This window comes from Bombus fervidus, chromosome 15 (assembly GCF_041682495.2).
Source record: "Bombus fervidus isolate BK054 chromosome 15, iyBomFerv1, whole genome shotgun sequence".
Taxonomy (NCBI): Eukaryota; Metazoa; Arthropoda; class Insecta; order Hymenoptera; family Apidae; genus Bombus; species Bombus fervidus.
This window is the reverse complement of record NC_091531.1, coordinates 5,516,662-5,542,463: the sequence shown is the minus strand read 5'-3', so window position 1 is coordinate 5,542,463 and position 25,802 is coordinate 5,516,662. Positions and strand designations below refer to the sequence as shown.

General features: G+C 41.3%; 1 protein-coding gene across 25 annotated transcripts in view; it reads right to left on the bottom strand.

Moving 5' to 3' along the window:
* The window catches only part of Trol (terribly reduced optic lobes), a 188,264-nt gene that overhangs the window by 90,452 nt on the left and 72,010 nt on the right, over positions 1-25,802 (bottom strand). For 19 of the 25 annotated variants that reach the window (XM_072018746.1, XM_072018726.1, XM_072018733.1 and 16 more), the window contains exons 4-9: positions 25,651-25,801; positions 25,401-25,569; positions 24,057-24,217; positions 23,568-23,711; positions 22,512-22,739; positions 22,210-22,326 (exon numbers count right to left, since the gene is read on the bottom strand). In XM_072018746.1, the coding sequence (XP_071874847.1) occupies positions 22,210-22,326; positions 22,512-22,739; positions 23,568-23,711; positions 24,057-24,217; positions 25,401-25,569; positions 25,651-25,801 (970 nt within the window). Of the gene's footprint in view, positions 1-2,934; positions 3,167-7,249; positions 7,361-22,209; positions 22,327-22,511; positions 22,740-23,567; positions 23,712-24,056; positions 24,218-25,400; positions 25,570-25,650; position 25,802 lie in introns of those variants that run through there. The other 6 variants (XM_072018734.1, XM_072018735.1, XM_072018737.1 and 3 more) reach the window with 3 other exon arrangements.

Genomic DNA, 25,802 nt, shown 5'->3' with positions numbered 1-25,802 from the left:
ATCTAGGAACAGCGGCGCGGTTGCGAATCCTTTTCACCTAACGATAATTTATGCCGTGGACGATCGACCAGCTAGTACGAGACGAAGTGTACAGAGGGCGAGTGTGTGCACTGGCTGAAAAGAGACGCAACTGTACATACGCCCTGTACGCGGCAAGAAACGGTATGCGCGATTGTTTCATCCCGAAAATGATATTCACGGGCCGCCACGCAGCCAGCTCGTAAAAGGACTCTTTTCTTTCCCTCTGCTTCCTCCCTATGCCTTTCTCTCTCCCTTGTTCTACCATCCATGCGTTTAACCCACAGCCTCGTCCTTTTCTCTCGCTGTCGTATTTTTTAGCAAGAGCAACAGCGTAGGGTTTACCCTGAAAATACATCGCGGCCCCTAGCATCATGCAATTAAACGTGAGTACGTTGGAGCGCGGCACAAGTGGTGGGGATGCTAGTGGAAAGAAGAACACCGATAGGGCGGATGGGCGAAGAGTGGGGGGCAGTTGGCGGGTAGAGAAAAATCTATCGTCAGGGTGAACGACGCTAAACAGTGGACGCTTTGTCGATGACAAGTGCGAATCTCCGGTGGCTTATAAAAGTCGTAGAAATCATCATCATCTGCCTTCCGTTCGCTTTGAGCCTTATATTAATCAAAGACGCCCGCTACCCGCTCTTTTCGTGTATGTCGTCATTTTCACATAATGAACCCCCTTTTCAGCGAGCAACAGAGATATTTCTATTAAGTTTCGCGCGATTCTCCGCCAGCCCTTTGTCCCCTTTTGTAACGCAAGTTAACGCAATTTCGAGCGAATCTTCCTTCGAGATAGAGGTTCGAGCTTCGATTTTTCTTTCGATTTAATTCGTGGTTCGGGTAAGCGTTCGTTTGACTCAACTTAACTCGTAATTTAATTTACCAAGTCGTATTGTTAAAAATACCTCGGTTTCTCGATATCTTTTACAATTTCTAGAATCCGGCTGCGGAGTGCGACGAGGAAGATATCGGGCAAAGTTTTTGGAATTCCTTTGCAGAGTCGCAAGGTCAAGACGTAGATTCGATAATGTAGGTCGATCGAAAAGAATATGGCAAACGAAGCGTCGTGTTGATACAACGATCGCCTAAACTGGGTTAAGCTGTACGCTAAGTTTAAGGTCTAGGTTACCTTTAAATTAGTTTCACGTGGATCGAATGCTATTTATGGGTGGGCTAAGTCGATTCGATTTGTCGTAGGCAACAATTTCAAATACGCTATGTTTAACTCAGGTTTGATATATCGTAAATCTCAGGTTCGAGCTATGCCTGGAATAAGCTGCGATAGACACAACAACTATGAATTCCAATTTAATCTGACATCCATCCGGTTAATTTTATCTTCAGTTTTAAGTCGCCTGAATTTCACTCCACACTAAATCTGAAGGTCTGTCAGAGTTATATCTGCGTTGTAAATTCATTTTGAATAGAATTTAATCGAATTGTGTTAGGTTGGCGAGATAAAATACCTGGTGCAACCCTTCGTGGAAACGTTTCACGCGATTTTTCGTCGCGTTAGGGAACAAACGGCCGCGCAATCGATACCGACGACGCCTTCGAGTGCTCTTCATTAATGCATAATGCGAGGAGGCGCACGATACGATTTCGAGAACGAACGTAAGTGAGATTTTCGCTCTGGAGCTAACCCTGACGTTGGAACAACCAAATCCGACAACAGTTTTTTTCCATCGTTCAACCAGATTCCATTGAAAATTCATTTCAGGTCGGATCCAACCGGTTTTCACATTTACTATGCAACATAAAAATATCACATCGAATGATCCTCCTCATCGATAGACAGCTGATATTTATGCGCGTAAAACTGTTTCACATTATGCAAACAAAATTGTCAAATAAAGGACACATGCATAATACGTAAGATGGAGTGGAATTTGGACGATATAATTGTAGCTATATTATTGAAACTTTCTATATTAATTAGAACATTACTGATTCAATTTGATTTATAATTCGGTATTATGTGGCGTGACCAATATTTAAATTTATCTTCATTAGCGTTAAACTTCGATTGACTTATCGATTACCGATTCGTAATTTATTTATATCAATCATATTTCAATATAATCCTTTCTTCAACATTCCTTATAATATTATATTATAATGCAGTCGAATACATTAATAGCAATTCCCTTCACTATACAGCTTAAAATTCTCCTTTCGAGCATTTAATGAACGATTTACAAATAAATATGACGAAATCGAATATTTTTCACTCGAACGAATATTTTCTACTAGAAAAAGAAGAGGACTCTGAAGAAAGTATTCTCTTCGACGATTTACTAATATCGAGTTTTACAAAATACTTTTCATGAATTTAATAGACGATTAGATTCTAACAAAATGAATCCGACAAACTCGAATATTTTTTATTCGAAACGTATATTAAGATACCCTGAAGACGATAATCAAATTCTGCGGAAACAAATTTCCAGCTACAATTTTCCACTTTTTCGTAAAATGTATTAATTACAGAAATATAAATTCCCCATACAAGTATGCAATTTCTAAACAAAAGATGAAAACCTGACTTATCGACAGACTGCGGATTTTTGTGCGTTCGTACAACATTTGAGACCGCGCATAATATGAGACAAATATATACAATATTCTGAGCGTAATGTTTCCTGTAATATCTAGTCGGTAAAGTAATTTCCCACAAAAGTCCTACTTTTGTTTTCTTAATTATATCCTCAAACATATGAATTTACACGAAAATCCGCTGTCTATTTATCGATATTCCTCTGGTTGAAAATCTTTTATTCCATTGGTAACATTGATTTCGCTATTTAAACAGGAATTCAACGCAAATACCTAGATTCGTCGGTAAGAGATCGTGATACAGAGTGAGGTTAGGTTCAACAGGTGCATAAATCAGCAAAGATTCGTGGTAGTTACCTCTGTTCCATGGATGATAAGGTCTCCTCTGCCTCTGGCCGAGGTTCGACCGTGCCAGCGCCAGCAAGAGCAAAAGAATCACGAGAAATCTCCTCGCCGGAAGTCCCATTTCACTCTCCACTATCGTTTACTAGCGTCTCATTTGCCGCGGACGATCTTCAACCGATTTTCCTCCGTTCTTCCCTCGATTGGCTCTCTTCGCACAGGGCACAGGGCGGGATGATTTCATCAACTGAATTCAATTTTCCCGATTAACCGATCAGTTCTCTCAAGGATTGAGCCTGGACGACACCTTCTTCGAGGTTCCAGGGTTCCGAAGGATCTGGTATTTAGAGTGTCTGTCTGGTTTCGTTTAGATCTTTGGATCGTGTTAGACGTTTCGTTTCAAGTGGCTGGTGTTCGATAAGTCACTAGCAGAATCTGTTAATAATCGTTCGCTACAGAGCAACTGCCCTACAAACGCTACAACTTGGAAATAACCTGCACTTTTTCTTGCACTGGACGAATACAATTTGGTAGAGTCAAAATTGTAATTTTCTGATTAATCAATCATCGAGTAACGGATATTGTTCCCCGTCTGGCTATGGTCTGACGTTGATGAGCTTTCTATCGACCCTTTCGCTATGACAAATTTAGCCAAAGAACGCTACCGCCATTACAACACAGATTGAATAACGTCCGGTGTATTTTTTCGGCGATATAAATGAAATTCTAAGACGTTGAAAATCTTATGGGGTCAAGAGCTTGATTAATAAATCGCAGACAGAATAAACAAAAAACGTCCTTCGTACATGTTCGATTCGATGAAACTTTTATTAACCCTTTCGCTATGATGGAATTTTAGCTTAAAGGCGACATCTTAATTATCGCGACAATGTTTCAGCCTACTTTCGCCTAGACAACGTAATTAAACGTTTGATATTTTTATATCAATTTTTACATTGATAACGACCGAGGAATTGATTGGAAGAAATTACACGAGAACCTGTCACATACAAAAGTTGCATGATTTTTTTCACGGTTTAAGATAATACGACCGTTCGCTGTACAGATAAGGACGTTTGCAAGGTTCAACTGCGGATAAAAGTTGGCAAGAACTGGAGTTGCAAAGAACAATGTATCGACTGGCGTATTAGTAGATAATAAATTTCACGTTTAACGAGACGTTTTACATCGTTTATCGAGAATTTTGTTCGTTTAACAACAAATTGGGAATTCAATATCTGCGAAGACTTTGCACCAGGCGAAGAAAATTTTCAATAAACGAGACAAAATGTCTCATCAACTATCGAACCTAGGGCTAATACGCTAGTCGCTAACACGCTTTTTCTTTCCCAACTTCCTTTCCTTTGAAAAAAGAACATAACCCCTCAACTCTTCAGACACTTCGATACAATTCTTACTGGATTCCTAATCCTCGATTAGTATAGGTCGCAGGTGGCGCTAATTTCGGTTTAAATAAGTGAAGAAAATTTGTATTCATTAAATAAGTCAACTAAATTTGTATTCATATTAGGTTATCGGAAAAGCGACTTTCTTTTACAGACACGTCTTTTACAACGACGCATCTTTATACAAACATGAAACCTAATCAGTCGAACGTTATGATCTTTATCATGATAAAACAAAACGGATCGTACGCAATTCGATAAAATAATATAAAATGTTGTGAATCCATTGTTTCCTTATAAAACGAAAGAAACTCTTCCGGACGACTTGATATATTGTGTTGGCAACTAAGTGGTTGCGGATTTTGTCGATACCATCTAATGACAAAATCCGCAATCACTTAGTTTCCAAGCTAATATAACCGCATAAGAAACGAATATCAAATAGATCAATGGTCGTTATCGCATAAAATACAAAGTGCAAAACAAAGTACTTTATTTCCGAGTATCGTACCTGAGCGAAATGTCTCGCCGCGATCATGCAACGTCTGTACACCTTTCGAACACGCTGTCCTATAACGCAACGTAGCCTAAGCGGAAGATACAAAAGAGAAAACACCGCTAGACACAGGCTATTCTCGACTATTCTACGCAAAGATGATAATAAGACGATCGACTGTTCCTTAGAATCTCCGATAAAATCGTCGCTGGACCTCGCGTCCGAGTGATGAAAAATCCCTCACAGAGTTCTGTCCTCTGTGTTTTCCAAATGGAAAACGCAGCACTGTGTCTATCTCGTGGTGGGATCTTAGGGGATCGTGGAATCTCTTGGCGGTTGGCGGTGGCGACAGAACGTGAAAGAAAGACGCGTGGGAAGAAGCTTTAGGGCGAAGATCGCCAAGTAGCCGAAGAGCAGAAGCTCTGGACGAAGACCGGCCCTGTGCGTCGATCTGCGATTAATCAGCCGTTGGGCGTGAATTGCGAGCAGAAAGCACCACCGAGAGCGAGCGTGAAAGAAGCGAGGAGTCACACAAGGCTGTCGTTAGTTGCACGAGCTTCCTTGCAGCCTCTGACCGGCCGACAATTCGGTTTTTGTTTTCGCGGGATTACCAGAGCAGAGGGGGGCGACGGAAGAAAGGAAAGCACGCGACGGTACGCGGCGGAAAGGCAAGGAAATTGTGCAGCGAGCAAGACACAATGGTCTTGCGGTGGCGCGGCGACACGCTGTGTTTTTCAATTATTTTTAATTATTTTCTGAAAGCCGCGACCGCGTTTGATGCACACACCAACCCCCGGCTCAACACACAGCCGTCCCGCGTCTCGCCGCCCCTATTTTTCACCCTCACCCTATCGATCCCTCTCGCTTTTCCACGTCCAATTTAAAAACACGTCCACTGCTCCTCCCACCCACCGCGTCTTTTTCCCATTTTCCTTCGTCCTTTTTTCACGTTCTCTCGGCCGTCGCTGCCACCGGTTACCAGACAAAGAGGAGAATTCGAAGAAGAGGAGCTTTGAGTCGGAGCTTTGTGTGACGGGAGCACGCAGCAAGGTGGAAATAACTGCGGGAATTTGACTGAATCGACGACAGAAGACGAGCAAGCTCGATGTTTCCGTGAGATCGTCGTTTTTAACGTAACGTCGCCACGGTTGCTGTCGGTCGATCGTCCCAACTCTTTTCCACGACAAACCAGTGGACTAAGGATTTTTACGCAAATTACTCTCTTCGTAGACGCCATTACGGTACTACAAGTTTTTCAGATTCTACGCGAAGATTCTCTTTTTTCCTATCGACTGTGTTACATATTTTGCGTATTTTCTATATTTCGTACACCTTGCCAGCCATAAGCGTTTACACGTTTCTTATTTGTATCTCTTATAAGATACGAGATTATTTTTATCGAAATATTCTAACAAACTTTACTTTGCTTTATGTTGTATATTTATATCGTGCAAGACACGAACGGCACGAACGAATTAACAAATTGTAATTAAAAGGAAGCAATTAACCAAATAAAAACGGTGGAAGGCACTCGATTTCGATCGGACAGGAAACGTCGCACGAAACGTCGGAACACTTGCGGCAGGCACCGTGTTTTCGTATAACACATGCATTTCGAATGTTTTTACGGCTTTAAAATTTCAATAGACGCCAAAAAATCCGCGGTCCAGCGACGGCTGAATAATTTAATTTCGTGATTCCGTCATCGACGAAGCTTTCGAAATATACGAGACGAAAAATATACGAGAATTATCATTTACAAGACGACAAATGTGCAGATAGCGACGATTAAAAATTGCATAATTAGAAAACAAGGAGATGGAAGAACGAAGACTTCTTTCCTTACGATCGATATCGATTGATCGAGGAATTTACGACAAGTCGAACTACGTTTAAAAAAAACTCTGAAACCGGTAACAGATACAACGGAAAGATCCATAGAAGCTGTGAAATGTTCGTTTAAATTGAAACTTGAAGAATGCTGGAGATTTGTACAGGTTCGTTCAACACGTTCCATGGATTTTACGTTACTTTACTTACGGAGGAACGCGACGATCACGCGTCAACGACGATTGAAATTCACAACAGCGAAAACTTGGCGAAGATCGATGCCCTGGAAGATCGCGAAGCTCGGTAACGCGGCTAAATACGAACGATGCGAAATATCAGCGAACGTGCGACACTGCACCAGACTCAAACTTTTCAAACGTTCCAAACTCTTGGAATTCCGAAAATTTCCCAGCAAAATTTCCCGACACAGTCCACTCAACGGAAAGATGATACCGCATCGTCTTTGATCGCGGAATCCTCGAACAAGGTGTCTGTGGGGTCGATCCTCGAGCGAAATTTCCGAGGTGCGAAGGAGATCGAAGAAAATGAACCGATGATATCGATGGTAATATCGATGGTCGCGATAGGTTCTTTTTACCTGCGGATGCGAGTCGCGACCAAGAAGCAGAGAAATACGCGCGGTTCTCCGTGCAGACGCCGCGTTGGCCGAAGCTGACAGACTGGCAAACTACTAGTCGCCATGAACCGAACCAACAACAGGCCACCCCACCTCCGCTGTCAACAAGGGAAGCGTGGGAGGCACTAAGCTACTTTGCATTTTTTTTTTTTTTTTTTTCATTTTTTTCGTCGCTGCAACCAACGTCGACGCTGGCGTCGCGGCGACCAAAGGCGGGCCCACGCCTTTTCGATATCTCCTTCGATATATCTACAACGTAAGCGCGGAATCTTCCGAATTTTCACAAGAAGCTGGCAAAATCGCGGTTTTCTGTCATCTTTACTCCTTTTTTTTTTTTTTTTTTTGGCTTTTTTGAGATGCCGAGGAAAAACGCTGAAAGGATTGGGCGATATGGTTGGTGTTTCTTTAGGAAAGGGACGGGGTGAAAAAGGGGAAAATGTTTCAACGGAGAGATGGAAGGTGGTTGGGAAGTTTGTGAGCTTGCGAAATTTTTGCACGATACAGGCGCGAAATCTTCGGCTTAAATTTTTTGAACGAGGGAAGATGCTGTTTCCTGCCATTCTTTCTGCATATAGGATTCCTCTGGTAGATTGGAAAAAATGGCGCGAGGGACTGGCCAGGGTAGTGAAATATTTTCCGCGGAGAAAGGAGAAGCGGTTTAGACATAGACACGGAAGAGACGTAGATTAAAATGTCTAAAATATTGAGACAAAATTGAAAAAAAAATGCAGCAGCAGATTAGTAAGATGTTGCTAATAAATGTTTCTCAGATTAATCGTGCGGTTTGTTTAGAAAAATATTAGAAACTCTTGCGGTCTTTCAGAATCGTCGTAACGCACGAATCCTCACTTGGAATTTTTTGAAAAATTTACGAGAATTCGAATGTTCTTCGATTGTCTTTGTCAGAGAATTGAAAAAAAACAATATAAATGTTGGGAAGAATCGATAAAACAGTTAGAAAAGTGTTTTGTTATTGTGGTTCGCCCTCGGAATTTCCATAGAATACGAACATAAAACATTGAAATTCTCGTTGTTCGTCTGTTCTTGAAAATTTTCTCAAAGCCACGCAATCACGTTGCATCTTTTAGCAAAAGTTCTATGAAATTTTGTCCAGAGAAATATCCTCGAAAAAAGAAAAAGACAGGAATTCGAATTTTTGCAGCTGCATAGAGCACAGATTCGTCGAATGATCTACGTGGCATTTACAGGACCGTAAGCAGCTTGTTCGACGAACGAGCGTGAATTTGTGGACAGCGGAAGGATTTGCCTCGGTTTCGTGATCGTTCGGTGCTTTAGAAGATTGCGAGTGACTTTCTTTCTACGCCGCCCCCGCGGAACTCGTAACGCGACACCGGTTTCGAACAGGACCATAAGCGAGAAAAATCGTCAGGAGGAATTGGTATCTTTTTCATATTCCGCATACACATATTCTCGCAGCAAAAACATTGTCGAGAAACACCTAAGACGCTCCTATCTAATTAAAGCTGCAATTCTAAAAGTACGATATCCGATCCTGTAAATTCGAACGCTGAACTTTCCAAATCCTAATCTATCCGAATGTTCGAACTAATCTGGAACAATTTCGACCTTCCTCTCTCCTCGCGAATTGTAAAATGCCGTAAACGCAACAAATCGAGAGTTCTGCTAACTTTTAATCAACTTTGAAATTCCTCGGAGATATGAAAATTTCAAGAACTCGAGGAATTCTGTTGCTAGAGGAGAATTCATATTTACGAACGATAAAAGCGAGCGATTTTTTAAAATTCCGTGGAACGTAAAGCAAGCAAAAATATCATCCAACGATTTGAAATTCTAACTATCGAAATTTTCAATGAACAATTTTCCAATGCTTCTTCTCTTATCTCACGGATTTTCAAATGTCGTCGATATAATAGAATTGCGGGCTTTGTTCACTTTTAATGAACTAACAGAACGCCTCGATGATGGCGGAATTTCAACAACTTGAGCAACTCGATTCATAGAGCAGAATTCAGCTCGAGGATCGTCAGCCAGGCGTCTCCGATGATGGAGATCCACGGTTTACCGATCGAAAGTGTCGAGAGCGTGGCCGCTAATATCTCGAAAGAGCGAACGAACCGGCCCGCGCCGTTTCGAACGAACGACTGTCGAACGACGCGTGCAAGGCGTCGCAGCCGCGGCGGCTCTGCCGCGCGATCAGCGCAGCGGCGCCGTATTCCGCGCGCCTCTGACGACACGCATGCGCGTCTATAGCGGCGCGCATGCGCACAGCACCAGGAGAAAGCCGCCAAACCTCGCAAATTGAAAACCATCGAATCGCTACATGTCTTTATCGCCGTTTAATGATCTTTGATGATAATTAGACTGCGCATTTTTATGCAAATTCACATCTTCGAGATTAAAATTGAAAATGTAGAACCTTGGTAGAAGATTATTTTACCTGTCGGGTATTATAGAAAGTATAGTACTTTGAACGTTTCATACATTTTGTCGTATTACGTGCATTCTGTGCAATCTTGTATTTTCAAATTCCCCGTAAATATGCGAGAATCCGCGGTCTAACGACGATCAATTGGCGCCCTGTAGTGAGGATGAATCGAGGAAAATATTTATGAACGTTCTGACAATGTGGTAGTTTAAACATTTTTCCTTTTTCTTTTTTTTTTTTTTTTTTTTTTTTTTTTGTTTGGTTAGACAAAGATTTGGTACAACTCTTTTTATAAATCTTTTTATTCGTGCATCAGTCTTACTGTCGGTAGACTTCTCGCGTGATTAATAGAACATTTTCTTTCGCAACTTCTTTTAATATCTTCCGATCGATTTATACTATCGAATTCTGTTTTTCACAATTTGCGTCTATGAAAGAGTGCTAAGTCTCACAATCGTAGAGAAACTTAAAAAAAAGTGAAGCGTTTACAATATCGTAATAAACTACTAGTCTATATAATTCTAACGTTCCCTTTGAAGCGAATATTTCTTGAATTTCTTGCTAGTCGATTAGCCATAATTCGTTCTAGCACTCTGTATGCTATTATTAGCTGGAATACTCTACAATGGGAAGGAATTTTAGAACGTTACAAGTTCTAGAAAATCGGAGTTTTAGATCTAGAGATCTTGCACACCTAGAGATTTAGTCTTTGACAATGCGTCGTGTCTGCTAAGCTACATCGTTGTTCAAGCAAAATGTTTCTACGTTGGATACAATTCGATCTCGTGCATCGTACAGACATCTTTTAACAACACTCCACACATTTTCCAGGTTACGTATATTCTTGTTGGAGTAAAATATCTTTGAACTGGATAATAAATAACTGAGAGATTGATCGAATCTGAGAAATACCGAAATACCCATCTAATCGCCCTGAAGAATTCCACAAATTAATTCGATAAATAAAAAGAAGAACTAATACGACGAAACTTTGAGTCTATCGCTCTTGAATTTTTCCATCGATGTTAACATTATGACAATACTATACTAATTACTAACCGATCGACTTAACACTCGAACAACGAAACAGCGGTATATTTTAATTCTTTTAATTCTTTCGAAAGGAATTTAACTTTTTTAACAACCTTGAACAGTATCCATGAGCAGAATATAGAGGGGTTGGCAGGGTAAAATTTAAGGTGCACTGTATAAATAAACGACAGTACAAAAGATAACTGACCGGTCTATTTAATTCTCCGTCGTTCCATGCGAAAATGTCCCCAGATCAGAATTCTAATTAACACCAGCCAAACGAGATTATCCTACAGGCTGATCCAATTTCCAGCGACATAAACCATCCGCCGTGGGGCAGCCTGTGAACGAAACGAACATAAGAAAACACGTTTCGTTCGCGGATTATAAAAGTTTAAATAAAATAAGTTGAGAAATCACGGTTCGTGCCGGCGATATGACGGCCGTGGAAACCCAAGGAAAAAGCTGTTGCACCCGTGGAAACCTAGCCGTGGCATTTATTCGAACGCGGCCTTACCTCGCATTTTCATACTAATGGACTTTTTCAACTTCCTCGACACGGTGTAACCAGCCTCGAATTATCTTTTTGTCAGACGGATTAACGCGTGCTTGGGGGATACTTTGCGCTTCCGTCGACTTCTTCGAAGGAACGTGCAGCCTTCGAAATTCGCAAATCAACCACTTTCCACGATTTTCCGAAGGATAACGAAGAAACGCGTATTAGAGTCCTCGAGGAATTTTGTTCCAGGCGTTTCAGTTGCACGAAGCTCGAAGAGATTCGAGGGAAAATTCACGATGAAGCTCGTAGCTGGTCAGATTTCCCTCAAGTACATACTTTTACATATATACACTTTTATCGAAGAGTCGTTGGAAAGAACGTGAAATTCGAAGGAATTAGATTAATTGATAATTAGGAAGCCCTAAGCGCCTAATTAAGTTTTAAAATGTGGCCTCACAGAGAGCGAGGAGGCAGCTTGCGCGCAGCGCGCCTTATGGTAAATATGGAGCTGTTTGCAGGAAAATGAAAATTGCAACAAACGTACTGCGTATAACGTGCAAAAATATAATATGATATTCAAAGTATAGTAGCTATTGCAACGTTCGGCGAATTTAATAAATTTCGACTTAGATCCCACACGTCTAATTGGCTTTACAATTATAGCAGCTTCCAGCAAAATACAAATTTGCATAAAAGTTCACGATCTAATTGTTCTTGGTCTTCGACGATGAACGTCTTCGATGTTAATTAACGCAGTCGTGCATTTTCCACTGCGTCATACAAATTATTCCAAGTATCATTCGTTCGAGTTCCGTGTGAAATCCGTCGCTGAATATCGGCTTGGCAACTGAGTGATTGCGGATTTTGTCATTACCACCTAATGACAAAATCCGCAATCACTTAGTTGCCAACCAGGAGTAAATTCAGACAGAGGTTACTGCAACGAACCATAGGCCTTGTGGTTAGCGAAAAATGCAACTTTCGGACATATATTTGTAGAATTTCAACGGATTGCAGAGGTTGGGTTGGTTTTTGTGGAGGAACGCTGGATGATCATTCATCGTTAAAGCCCGAACGCGAGTGAAAATAGGGCCACGGATCGATGTTTCGAACTTGACTCAAGCACTCTTCATCATCCTTACGTGCAGTCGTGAATCACCTGTGACGATTAATGCTCGGTCAACTATCGAATTGTTGCATACAAAATGCCTTATCTCGCAAACGAAGACAGCTGTCGTAGCAATTTTCGACATTTAGATTTTTCTCAAATATTTCCCGCGGGAGAAACAATTCGATATTCGATGATAAAGAAATGGTAGGAGAGAAAAGTAGAAAGAATTGCAGGACGATATGGTCAGGACACGTGGAAGACGTTGCACTGTTTCACGGGTCGATCAACGAAAAATTGAAAATCGGAGAGCACAGAGGAAAAATATGGCGAGTTCATTTTTCTTGATTTTTTATTTCGATGTCAGTTGCCTAACGTGTAAAATACACGTCCCTCGAAAGTATGTCTTTTTCTGGTGTATGGAATTTTATTAAAAATATAATAATTTATTCTAAATGGAAGCAGAATAAGAGAAGAATTTAGATAGAAAAGAAGAGAAAATTACAATAAGTAGAATGTAATATAATAACCGACATTCTTCAAGTACTTAATAAGATCCAAAAATGCATATTTTATCCTACAATCGATTAAAAAACGTTGAATCTTAAACTGCTTCGATTAATTCTCTTCTTCTAACCTCCCTTTCTTCTTTACGTTTGCAACTCTTCAAAAATCTTCTGCAATCATCGATAAAAAAGCGTGGAATACACAAAAGGTAGTAAAAACTACATAACACTAAAACCAAATACCTTGCTAATGTTTGTTCCAACAAACCCATTTGTGGGTCACACCAACCCGAAGGGAACAGCCAGGTTAAAAAAGGAGCAAACTCTTTCGTTGGCTGTGGCCACTTGCACGTCGAATTCCTCGTCTCCAACGACTTCCCTAAAAATTCCAAGCATCCTCGACCAAACACCCAACCAACCAACGTTAAAAAGAAAAATCCTCCTCCCTCGCCTACCCTTCGCAATTCCCAAAATCTCTGATTCCCGAGAACTCTCGAAAAAACAAAGAGCAACCGCCCCCTCGAAAAACAAAAAAAAAAGGAACAAAAACAAAAACCAAAAAAGAAAAAAAAAACAGAGAAGCGTCGGATTTATCGCGAGTTCGGTCACGTCGAAATTATAATCCATCCGCGACGCTTCAACCAGATTTACGACAGCCAGGCAATCCCCCATCGACGGTGGCCACCCCCGGCAAACCAGCCAACCAACCAACCACGCTTTCATCAGCCGCGCTTTTTAGAATTCATTTTCGGCTTTAAGCTTCATTTCTCGGCCGGGGAGAATTAAGCTGGGCGCGGTGGAGGGTCGGTGTAGCTTGGTCCGGGGGACAAACGGCAGATTGGTAGGCGTTACCCTGGCTGTTGCCACACTTAAGGGGTTCACACTGTGTAACGAACCACCCTCGTCCTCCCACAGCCACCCCCTCGTGAACCATCCCGCGTTTCCCAACTCTCTACGTGCACTGGGTACACGTACATACGTCGAAATGTCGCGATGGGGTAGGCAACAACGACCACGCGACGACGACGACGACGACGACGACGATGACGATGACGACGACGACGACGGGGATGAAACGGTGGTGTTGGTGTTGGTGTTGGTGTTGGTGGTGGTGGTGGAGGTGGTTGGTCGGGCGGGCGGTTATTTCGTGGTAACAATTCCCTGGCTTTTTTGTAATTTACGACAATACGAACGCGACCGCCAGAATTACGATCCGCCCTGGCGCGACGCGGCTGCGCGACCTCGAATCGTTCGTTTAATCCACGGCTGGCAAGGAATATTCACGGCGGAGGCAGCCGATTTCCCGCCGTTAGACGCGCTTCTGGCTGATCCGTACTTGGTACAGCTTCTGAAAATCATCTTGCAGGATACACTGGTACTTCGAGGATGAAGAGGTTACGAGGAATTTTAGGGAAGTTGAGAGCAAGAGGGATGGAAGGCAAATTTTATACAAAGGGGTGTGGGGGAAATTTTAAACAAACGGGTGTAGGGCAAAGTTTGCAGATGTTGCGGATTTTATAGAAGTTAAAAGTACGAGGCGTGGCGGGCAAATTTTGTAAATGTCCAAAATTAAGGAGGAATTTCGCGAAAGTTAGCGGTAAGAGGCGTAGAAGAAATTTGGAAGATAATAAAAATTAGTTGAGCGAGGGTAGGAAGAGTTTCGTAAATATCGAAAACGGGGGTGGTGGAGAATTTTGCTAAGGTCAAAGACAAAGGACGTGCGACCAGTTTTTTTTTTAAATGGTCCAGTAAACGCTGAAAACCAGACAGGTAGGAATAATTGTAAAAATGTATGAAACAAGAAGCGTAAGGGGCAAATCTTGTAAATAGTGTAAAAAACAGAGGTAAGAGGAGGAAGATCAATTTTGTGGATATTAGAAAATAATTAAGTAAGAGTAGGGAGAGTTTTGTAAATATCGAGTGGGGAGAATTTCGCAGAGAATCTTTACGAATAAAGAACGTACGAAGAATTGTTTAAAAAGCAAATTTACGAAGAAAGGCTAGAGAAAATTTCGTAAATACGTGTTGAAGAATTTACGACATCTGACAACATAAATTATTAGAAATATTTCAGTTTGTCTTTGAGGTAGGTTCATTGTGCCAAGATGTAATGTTAATATTAATTATTAAATAATTAATAAATTAAATAATGTTAATCTTCGGAGTGTTAAGGTGTTAGGAAAAATATATTACACACTGGAAAACGTATGCAAGCCAGCTACATAATGATCGTAAATGTTTAAATGGGAAATTTGTCTGGGAAATATATTCACTGAATCATTTCCAAGAATCCTGAGTTATTAAATAAGTAAAAAGAATTTTCTAAAGAGTAAGTACACGATCGATCGATTTATGCAAACTTACAAACGCGAAACTCAATAACAGAGTCAATAGAAAGTCAACGATGACAACATGGAGAAGACCATGAAGACTTTTCAAGATGGACTCTAATTGCTATGGAAATAAAATATACATTTTAGAATGGCTTATCGCGTGAAATATTTGCGTAGAGAGGAAATCGTTGATTATAATATCGGCAATTTATCAATATCTACTTATGTTATGTCGCAATTTGATAACGTTAGGTGGTTATCTGGCCGGATCGAGGCCTCGGTGGTCAGGCCATTATCTTTGGTCTTGATTATTTATGAAATGAGCTCAAGGCGCACACGAGGCTCGCTCGCGCGGAAACTTACACCGTCCACGAAATTTCGTGGCACGTCGAAGTCCACAGGTCGGGAATTATTTAGTAGCTGCCAGGTCCCTTATCAGGCAATAACACACGGCGGGCTAATTATCCCTTACTCAACTCGTTGATCCTTGCCGATATATGCGGCAAAAATATCCACTGTTAGAAATCGCCAAAGCCATCAGAAATTTTAGAATCAAGATGAATCTCGAATGTCGAATACATAACAATTCATGGAAACGTCTCTTTTTTTTCGAGTATTAGGTTAAGTCAAAGAAGACTTGAGTTAGGTCTGAAAACGAAGGAAAATCCCTAGAATTTTGTTAGATATAGTAAGACACACGTGACACAGGTCTGCGTTAGACCTGGATTAGTTTAGGGAATTAATAAAAATCCCCTATAAACCTATTTCTCTTTTTTCTGTCGAATGTAGGTTTATACGAAACATCTGTGAGCTACATTTAGACTAATCGTAAGTTGGATTTTGCTTAATTTTGATTTGAAAATCGATTACAATTCCCATGCTTCTTTTTTAAATATGACACTACAGTATACGACGAATATCTGTAGGTGAGGTTTAGGTTAGGTTCGGAAATCGGCAAAAGTCCCTATATTCTTTTTATATTTTGTAAACATAAAAATCCAGAAAATCTACGGATTTACAAAAATCTTCCACGTGATATTTAGAGATAAAATCAGGTCCATCTTCGAGAAGGATCGTACAACATGGTACAAGCGCGATTGTTACAGAAAGTGAACACGTAGTCCATAGTGACTGACTTTGCGAAGCCTGGAGCCTGAAATTCTGGAAGAATTCGTTGCAGTGACTCATGAATGAGCAAAACTCATCGCCAGGTTTACTTAAAGCTACCGAACGACTAGTTACCTAAGAGCACAATTGGGTCAGGCTGGCGTCAAGCATGAAAACAGATATAAATTTCGTTTGTTTCAAAATATAGCAATTTGTGTTTGCAACGGATCTACGTTTGATTCGGATTAAACGAAAATTTTGGAAATGCGAAGGGAACGAAAGATACAGAAACGAAACTTCGATTGGGCTTGGATGTTGGTAAAATATGCTTTCGTTTCTGAAAACTAGGACGAGATCGGTGGTAGCGATGTTTGTCTGTGCAACAAGAAGACAGGGGAGCGAAAGAAAACAGGAGACATTCAAATTTTTCGCGAAAGCTAAGTGGCTCGTTAATTTATCGATCAATGATCACGCGATGCGGTTGAAATTCGTGACGTGATTTATAGGCAGAACGAACGACTCGGGCGCAGGAAGTTTTCAGACAAATCACGCTGCCCGAACATTCACGACACATTTGCATATGCTTATTTTGTCAATAAACCGTCCTCTTTCGTTCGCCGGCGAATAAAAAAACCTTCGGTCCTGCAAAGGATCTTGTTCAAACAGGGATAACGCAACGTTAACCCAGAGAATAAAAATACTTGGACCGGTCAAATTTATCCAATGAACAATTATTACCATAAAGTAGACATACGAGCAGAATTCGAGATTCGAAAAATAATTTTGATTAATTCTTTGCGCTCGTAACGGCAGCTGACGTACCAACCGTCTTTTTCAATACGAATTTTAGAAACGCGTTCCTATTTACCAAATTACTGTGAATTTTGTATTGAAACATTTCTTCCCTTTTCTTCGCAGAAATTTATAATACGTTCGACAAAACATCTAAATAAATAACCTCTCTTTATTCAACGATATTCTCGGCAACAAGTTCGTGGGTTCTCTTCGTCGTAAAAAGATATCTTCAACGATTTTACTGTTATCGATCAACGAACGATTAATTTAATTTAATTAATTAATCTTCACGATCTCAACGAGACTACCGCGCGATTTACAGGACAAATCATCGAGTAATTGTAAATTCAAAAGATGTATCTTTCAACATAAAACAGATTGATCTGTAGGCGAAAGAAATTACTATTATCAATATCTTTGAAATGTAGCAAAGGAATTGCACATGTTTGAACTATTAAGATGGAACCCCGCTGGGGGTAACCATCCACATGCTATATTTTTATTCTTTAAGCTATAATATTTTACCAAATGTCCTTCTGGACATTTTGTAAAAATTTAAACAAATAGTCAAGAAAAAAAAAAAATGTTTGAACTATTGTTTGACTATTAAAAGAGTTCAAGGTTAGACGTCCAACGAACGACTTCGTGGTCGAAATTCAACACTAGTTTAAACGATTCCTTTGGTATTTATTATTTTACTGAAATAGGCACACGAACGTTCGACCACGCGGTGAACGTTTCCACAGGGTGGTCAAAAAATCGTGCACGTAAAACGTTTGGTTCTTTGTTAGAAAATGTTATCTGTCAGAAAGTATTTAGGATGAAACAACTGCTCGCTGTTGTAGCGTAATTGGTACTCAAGTTTGTTGAGCTGGCCTTCGAGAAATTGAAATTCAATCATATTGACGCTGGCCCCGTTCCAGATATAACACGAATCGTATTTTATTGGAAAATCTGCGTACGCGGTGTAACTTGCGTGCAAATTAAGACAACATCCTTGAAATTCGATTCTGAGAATTTACTGTTCCAACAATAAATGTAACGGAGCCAGTCTCTATAGAATATTTAGAAATTTTCAATCATTTGCTGCTTTCTTTCTTTTTCAGTTCTTGAGTCACGTTAGACACAACTGTTGAGTCGAGAACAAGAATTCTGCTATAAATATCGATCGCGCTAAAAGTCGACATGCGACACTTGTTAGTTCTCCGAATTTTCCAGATACACAACGAGCTAGCAGCAGTTGCTAAGAAGACTGAAGAGCGAGGAAAAACTCCAGCGTCAGGCAGAATATCCGTTTGAGTGTCAGGGGTCTTTGAAAAAACAGGATCGAAAAATCCTGAACGTTCGTCTTAATCGATTGCGAAGAGAAACAAGCGGCGCAATAGCGCTCGTCATATTTGTTATTTGTTGTTATATTTCTTGTACATCTATATTATTATATACATAAATATTTCAAGTTTTGTTCAAGAAAAATTATTGAGAAGATAACAATGAAATAGAAAATACCGTCGGTCGTCCGTAGCGTTCAAATGTGCTGGGACCTTTCGACACAAAATCTAAACAACGCGATCGAGCTGCTTGCGACTCAAACAGTTCATTGTTGCTACGTCTGATCCGGAAGAAAAGCTACCTTTATCTGAATTATTTTCTGACGTGCAAAGATGTTACTCTTATTTCATTTAGCAGTGTCGGTTGAACGCACTAAGCTTCTACCCATCCCATAGATATGTAGATACATACTGACATCGTGCACAGTTCTGGGAAAGCTGCACTCTAAGTTCTTGTGAAAAGTCTAAAGTTCTTGCTCCATTCTAAGGATAACACGAGCGTATGCTGATTAAGCTCGTCTATATGGAACGCAGACAAGAAATCATGAAAGAATTATCACTTGAGATTTCTATATTCCAAGGGCTGATCCTAATAAGCGGAGGCTTGCAGTTGACAACCCCAGAGAAGCTTCCATAGAAAATTCACGCGTGTCACCATGCTGTCCTACTTTAATCGCACTAAAGGAATCTTCAAGGTCAGAAAAAGGAGGATTGCGCGGAAAGCGAGGGATCGTTAAACTACCTAGACCGATGTAGGTGGAAAAGGTGGATGCTTGTACCGAAAACCTAGCACCGCAAATTCTATCCATGCAACAAGGACGTCTAAACTCGGTGTCACCAGGTGACACCCATCCCCGTAACCTCGATAAATATCCCAGAACTGTCACTCCAAGCCACTGTGCAAAGTTACCGCGCTCATTATCGATTGCATGATGAGAAGCGGAGCAAGCGAATGACTGCTTACAAATTCATCCAACCAAGGATGATGCAGCGATTGCCATCATCGCAACGATGCCCACGTGTTTTTTTGCACACCGCGTATACCAGGTCGAGAGGACGCACCTGAATAATGTGCCGGGACAGCAGGGGTTGACGTTTGTCGTGGCGGTGCCTAGCGTGCTGTCGTTCCACCTACCAGCCTAACGTACAACTCCCCATCCTCCTCCCTGCCGACCTGCCAACCATACCAAAGCCTCGTTTCCCGACTTCCAGCAACGTTCGCTTCGTCCTGCTCACCAAGACTCATAATTGTCCCCGTCCGAGCTGGCATATCGCGGAAGCAAACGGGGGACACGAAAGTGGTTATGCGCATTCCTATCCACCGTGCAGGATCAACGGAGGCGGGAGGGCGAGCACGAGGGTCATCGGTAGCGATGGCCTCAACACGGATGCCACTCTGATCAAGAGCTGTTTCGATTTAGTTTACTAGTTGTCGGTATAGCTATAGATGGACCTTTCTAGTTTCAGAAGGAACGCCGCACGATGATGGTTCTCCTAACTCTCGCTTTGTAACCACAATGTGTCTCGTATTTGGTAGGAAACAATCGTCTCGCCAAACTATGCGAAAGACGCGATGGAACGTCTCTTTGCTGCGGCGTTAGCGACACGCTATGTTTGGGATACTGTGAGATATGGAATGGACAGTGAGAGATCGTGCAAGTAGCATTAACAACTTTAGTTCCTTTGGCAGCGTCAGTATCATCGACGTGGTCGATGGTCGTGCAGGTTTTAAGAAGATTCTATAAGCTTGTAGCGTAATGTGTCGTCGGTTTGATGAGAACTATCGTTGGAGATGGAACAGATGCATCAAGAAATGCTCCTTGGTGCTATCAGTTGTACAGTGATGATATTCCTGGCTTCCTGTTAGGAACATAGTTTGCTAAAACGATGATGTTTCCAAGTGTTGAAGATAGAACAATTCTCCTCGAGGGATACTCCTTTGGTACCATCCGATGTCTGTTCTTGCTTCCAAGAGAATTCTCAAATTTTTAGACGTAACGTGTGCCAGATTCGACGAAGAGAAACGATCTTTGGGGATATCGTAGATGGATCGATGATCCTGCCGCTGACACTGGTTACTCCGTCTAATGTCACCGTGATTGTACAAGATGTAGGTTTAATTATACCGTATCGTAACACAGTACTTGGACATTTCGAACAATCCAATCGATCGTTCATCGATGAAAAAAGGTCCCACTTGCCGAATGTGAAGATCTTCTTTAAGACATCGCGATATATCGAGAGACACCTAGAGGACAATTTTACTCGGAAGATCGCGATCCAATGGATTCGAATACCCATCGCTAGTAATGAGGGGATAAGGTCGATGGTCCCCTAACGGTTGAATACTTGAATATTGATTAAGCATGCACATCGCGATTACTGGAAGCAGGTAAAAGCAGCGGTCTGCGTGTCTCCGGATATTTATAACGAATGCCTCTGTCTGTCTCTGTTCGACCTTCTGCAAGCCAGAAAAACGTCGACTTCAAGATGTGCAAAACGAATTTCATCGGCGATCGACTTTCGAAGATTAACTTTCGACTCATTGTTCTGTCGTGGTTTGGCCCACTTCCACGCAGCTCCTGTATTTCTAGTTCAAACAGGGAATTTAATATCCTTTGTTACGTTTCTAGACCTCGCATAGCTGACGCACTCTCCATTAGCCGCAACTCTGATCGAGAAACTTGAGAAGACCTGGCCTTCCCCTACTTGCCTACTTGTAACTGAGAATTGGCACTCGCGGGATTCGTAGTTTCGCCTAATCTGCAGCCGTTAAACGCTACAACAGTAGGAGACTAGGTGCAGTCTCGAGGACTAATCCACAGACTGAAATAAGTTAGCGTAATTGTTGTGTCTTGTCGGTGTCCTTCGCATTCCTCCTTTTTATCAGGAGACTTCTCGATAGGCTTAACGAATTAATTTAACATATTCGTCAAGCTTATGGCGCATACTACTGACGCATACGTTGCATCACACGAATTAATGTCTTCGGTATAGTACGGTGGCATTCTTGTCTTTTTGCTTGTTAACGAAGAAACAGTAGACAAATTTAACACGTCGTAATACTATAAAAATGGCCAGCTTGATCTTATTGACCTATCCGATCTGGAACCGTTAATACCAATTATCGACTCGATAATAGGTTATGCTGATAAAAAATTCGCGATCCGAGGTTCCAGCATCACGTGACCGACTTCCGTGGCCGTTGGCCATAATCATCCGCCTCTCGACGATGAAAAAAGCGCGGTAAAACAGAACGGAAGAGCAAAAGCTCTCGAGTTTTGAATATTCAGTAGGTACATCCTGGTCGGTTCCCACCTGACCCTCTTTTCACGGCGAAAATCGTCACGTTCTCGCTCGTCTTCGACGCTCTTCCGTCTCTAAGCCTTTGACGAGCCGGTGACAGTGTTACTTATAATTAGTTTGTGGTCGTCAAGCGGAAACAAAGATGTTGAGAATGATCAGCTTGACGTAAGGTCGGAATTCGGGAGTCATCGATCCGATATGTCGGCAAAGCAGACCCAAGGTCCGCGATAGTCACGCGACTCGTCGGTAAAAGCAGAGATCGATCGGTAACGAAATCTTCGAGGGTAAGTTACGAGGTCGGTAAGAAGATAAAAAGTAGATTTCTACATTTTTTCGCAGCTGGCAAATGGACATTTTTTCAATGGAATTCTCATGGTTTTCTAAATTCAAGTAACAGTCGATTGATACAACTTGGAAATCTCTATTTATAAAATAACAACGAAGTAGAAAAAGCTGGATTATTATCGTTATTAGTTGCTAGAAAATAAAGAGCGACTTACCAGGATAGTTGCAGTCGTGTTCATCGCTTCCGTCGTCGCAATCTTGGACGAAATTGCATCGCTGCGAGTCCAAGATACACCTAGACACGTCGCAGGCGAATTCTCCTGGGCTGCAACCTGTAAAATCGATCGATTTCTTACTCCTTACGAACGTACGAGCTGTGAATTCTTTTTGCGCGCAAAAGGACAATGAGAATTATCAAGATAAGGAACATTTGATACTTGTGGTGGTACAGTTAGTCTACGTAAAAGTACTGCCGTTATGAGTAAGCATCTATGTAATCGGGAGACAACATCTGTACCTGGATGGGGACAACCATCTTCATCATCACCATCGTCACAATCTTTCACGCCGTCACATTGCTGTACAGAGCAGATAGAACGACTTCCATCTCTACAACGAATTGTGTCGTCGGCGCGACATTTGCTAGGTATCGAATCAACTCTGTTTATATCTTCATCGTCTCCTTTTGGTACAACTCCCACAATTTCGTTATGATCGGTTCTTGCGAAATCCCTGATGCTCGGCTCTATCGTTGATCGTTTCGATGATTGGGAAGTGAATATAAATTATGAACATGAAGAGAGAAAAAAAATATACGTATGTAAATAATTAAAAATAAAAATCTTTCTAACAAAAAAAAAAAAAGAAAAAAGAAAAAAAATAGTGACAAGCTACAAATGAGTGAAACAATGAATTTAACCGAACAGACGGACGAATCGATCTGGCATGGAACGATTTCACTAGTAGCAAAGAGCGATCTATGCCAGAAGTAGAATATGATACTTATATTTTAGTGAATTTACAGCTACTGTGTCGACAATTGCAATCGCTACTTACGCGTTATCGTCTCGTGGCAACCCTCCTCGTCAGAACCATATTTACAGTCAGGAATTCCGTCGCATCGTCGCTCTAATGGCACGCACGTACCGTCTCTGCACGTTAACTCGACTGACGGGTCGCATCGCGACTCTCCAATCTCTACTTTGACTAATTGCGTGTTTCGTGTGTTTATGTGTTTAGAATCATCAGATAGACAAGGGAATGCAACAAAGAAGATAAAAGAGCGAAAGGATGAATTAGAGCTCTAACACTCTACTTGTAAGTACAAATATGCGAAAAAGGTTTCGCGAGTTCTAACTCCAAACGAGTAAACAATTAGAGATAAAACAATTATTCCATCGTTCTAATAAAAAAAAGGGGGGGAGGGAAGCTACGAACGAGCAAACGAACGAATGCATCTGACATGGAACGATTTCACTAGTAGCAAAGAGCGATCTATGCCAGAAATGGAACATGATACTTATATTTTAGTGTATTTACAGCTACTGTGTTGACAATTACGATTGCTACTTACGCGTTGTAGTCTCAGAGCAGCCCTCTTCGTCGGAACTATCCTTACAGTCAGCAATTCCATCGCATCGCCGCTCCAATGGAACGCATGTACCGTCTCTACACGTTAACTCAGCTGACTGATCGCATTCCGGCTCTTCGAACCCTACTTTGGTTAGTTGCGTATTTCGTGTGTTTGTGTGTAGGCGTGTTTGCAATCATCAGGTGGACAAGAGAATGCAACAAAAAAAGGTAGAAGAACGAAAAAGTGAAACAGAGCTCTAATACAAAAGATTCTACTTATAATACAAAGGTACAACTAGCATGACATAATAACAGCATGCGGCGTAAGTGAGAAAATTGAATCGATCGATTCTTCCAAGCAAAGAACTCAACATCTCGCTAGAACGTTCCTGCTATCTCGAGATTTTTTCTTCTATGGTCATCGACCTAGGTGGGTCTTCGAAGAGGAATCGATCATTCCACGCGTCAGCGTGTAGCGAAACCAAGTTACCTTGGAATATTCTGAAGGTAAATCCATCCGGACGCACTTGGACGTTGCCCAACGAGTGAATCTGCAGCTGTTTCTCGATGATGTACTGCATCTCCGTCTCATCGGCTAACGTCGAGCCGATGTCTAGAGTAACTTGCGACGTAAAGCTGTCAGAAGTTGGCCTGAACATCGAATAGGAATTATTATCGTACCTCGGATACCTATTGGCTGAGTCACTTTAACTCAGCTTCTTAGGCTACCTGTCTATCTCAGAAAAACATCTCTAGTGTCTTTAACATTAGAACTACCACACCAGTGAAATCGACTGGTTTTACAATTTCATTTTAAAATTCCCACTTCGTGTTACATTTTTTTTCCGCGATGATCTAATGACTTTCGCAACGATAACTAAAAGAATAATATAATGAATTTTATCTTGTTTTTTTATGTATTCAAATTGAAAATAATTTTGTATCTGGGCTACTTTTATCAATAGCAGTGAAAATGACTGGTACTTGTCAAAGTGTAAAAGGGTGCTGCAATCTGTTTATCGAACCCCAATTAACCAGTTTCCTCGTTTTCTACAACTTGCCACACGTTTTTCAAATTTTTGCCGCGCATCATTCGATACGACGACACCAGTTATCAGGAAAATTCCGGATCGATCGCTGGATCGCTAGATGCTAACTCTAGAAATACCACAGCAGTTAAAACGACTGATTCTACAATTTTATAAATGTGTCAATCCTCGTTCAAGGATCCCAGATGGATTAACAATAGCAAAAATGTACTACATAACATGGGATTGTTTCCGTAAGAAAGTAATAAATCACTAAATATACAAATATTCTATCATTACGTATTTTTTAAAGACCAGTCATTTTCACTGGTTTTGGTAGAAATAGCTTCGTGTTGACCATCAGTAGTTGTAGTGTTAAAAACACACGGAAATCAGTTGCTACGTATTTTCGATTATGTTACTCATCACGATGCGATTGCGTTTAAAGCCATTGTGAAACAATTCAACAACCTCTCAAATTTAATTTATCCTTCATAGAATTCATCCTAAAACTTCAATCTCGCTTTGAATTTACCAAACTTTACATTTAATTTTCCATTGAATTTGAAGTTATAGAACATACTCTTTATCATATTTCATCGTACTTTGCAACTTTTATACCGCGTAACAATCGTTTGCCGTGGGATTCGAATCCAGTCTACGTACGATTAGAAGCTAAAACTATTTTCCTTTACGCACGCGTTGCTACCAATAAGAACGTAAAGAACGTTGGAAACCAAGGAAACTCGTTTGTCGTAGAGCAGAAGAATAGAAATGAATCGCACACCGAGTGACATTACACTCACGATATTTTAACAACGTTGACGTGGTGATTTTCATTGGGAATGTCACGGTTCAGCAACTCCTCGAGCGGCTGCGTCAGGTTGCCACTGAGTTCCTTGTACTCTCTGCTGCTCCTGTCCGCGTATTCTCTCCTGTATGGTTCTCCAACGGTCAAGGTTATTCTGTAAAACCCTGGAAAAGCCACATAGAAATTAGCAACAAGTGCGAGAAACTGCGGCTACCAAATCAATGAACCATAAAGCTGTTGCCTACTTCTTTCTCTTCTGGAACCGTAATTAATTTTCGTATCAAACTCGGTGGCGCTGCCTTCAACTTCTCCAGATCCGGCTAGATCTTCGTCGTCGGTGTTGCCAAAATTGGCTGGCTCCCTTCGACCCTCGGCCGCGTTCCCAACCTCGTTATTC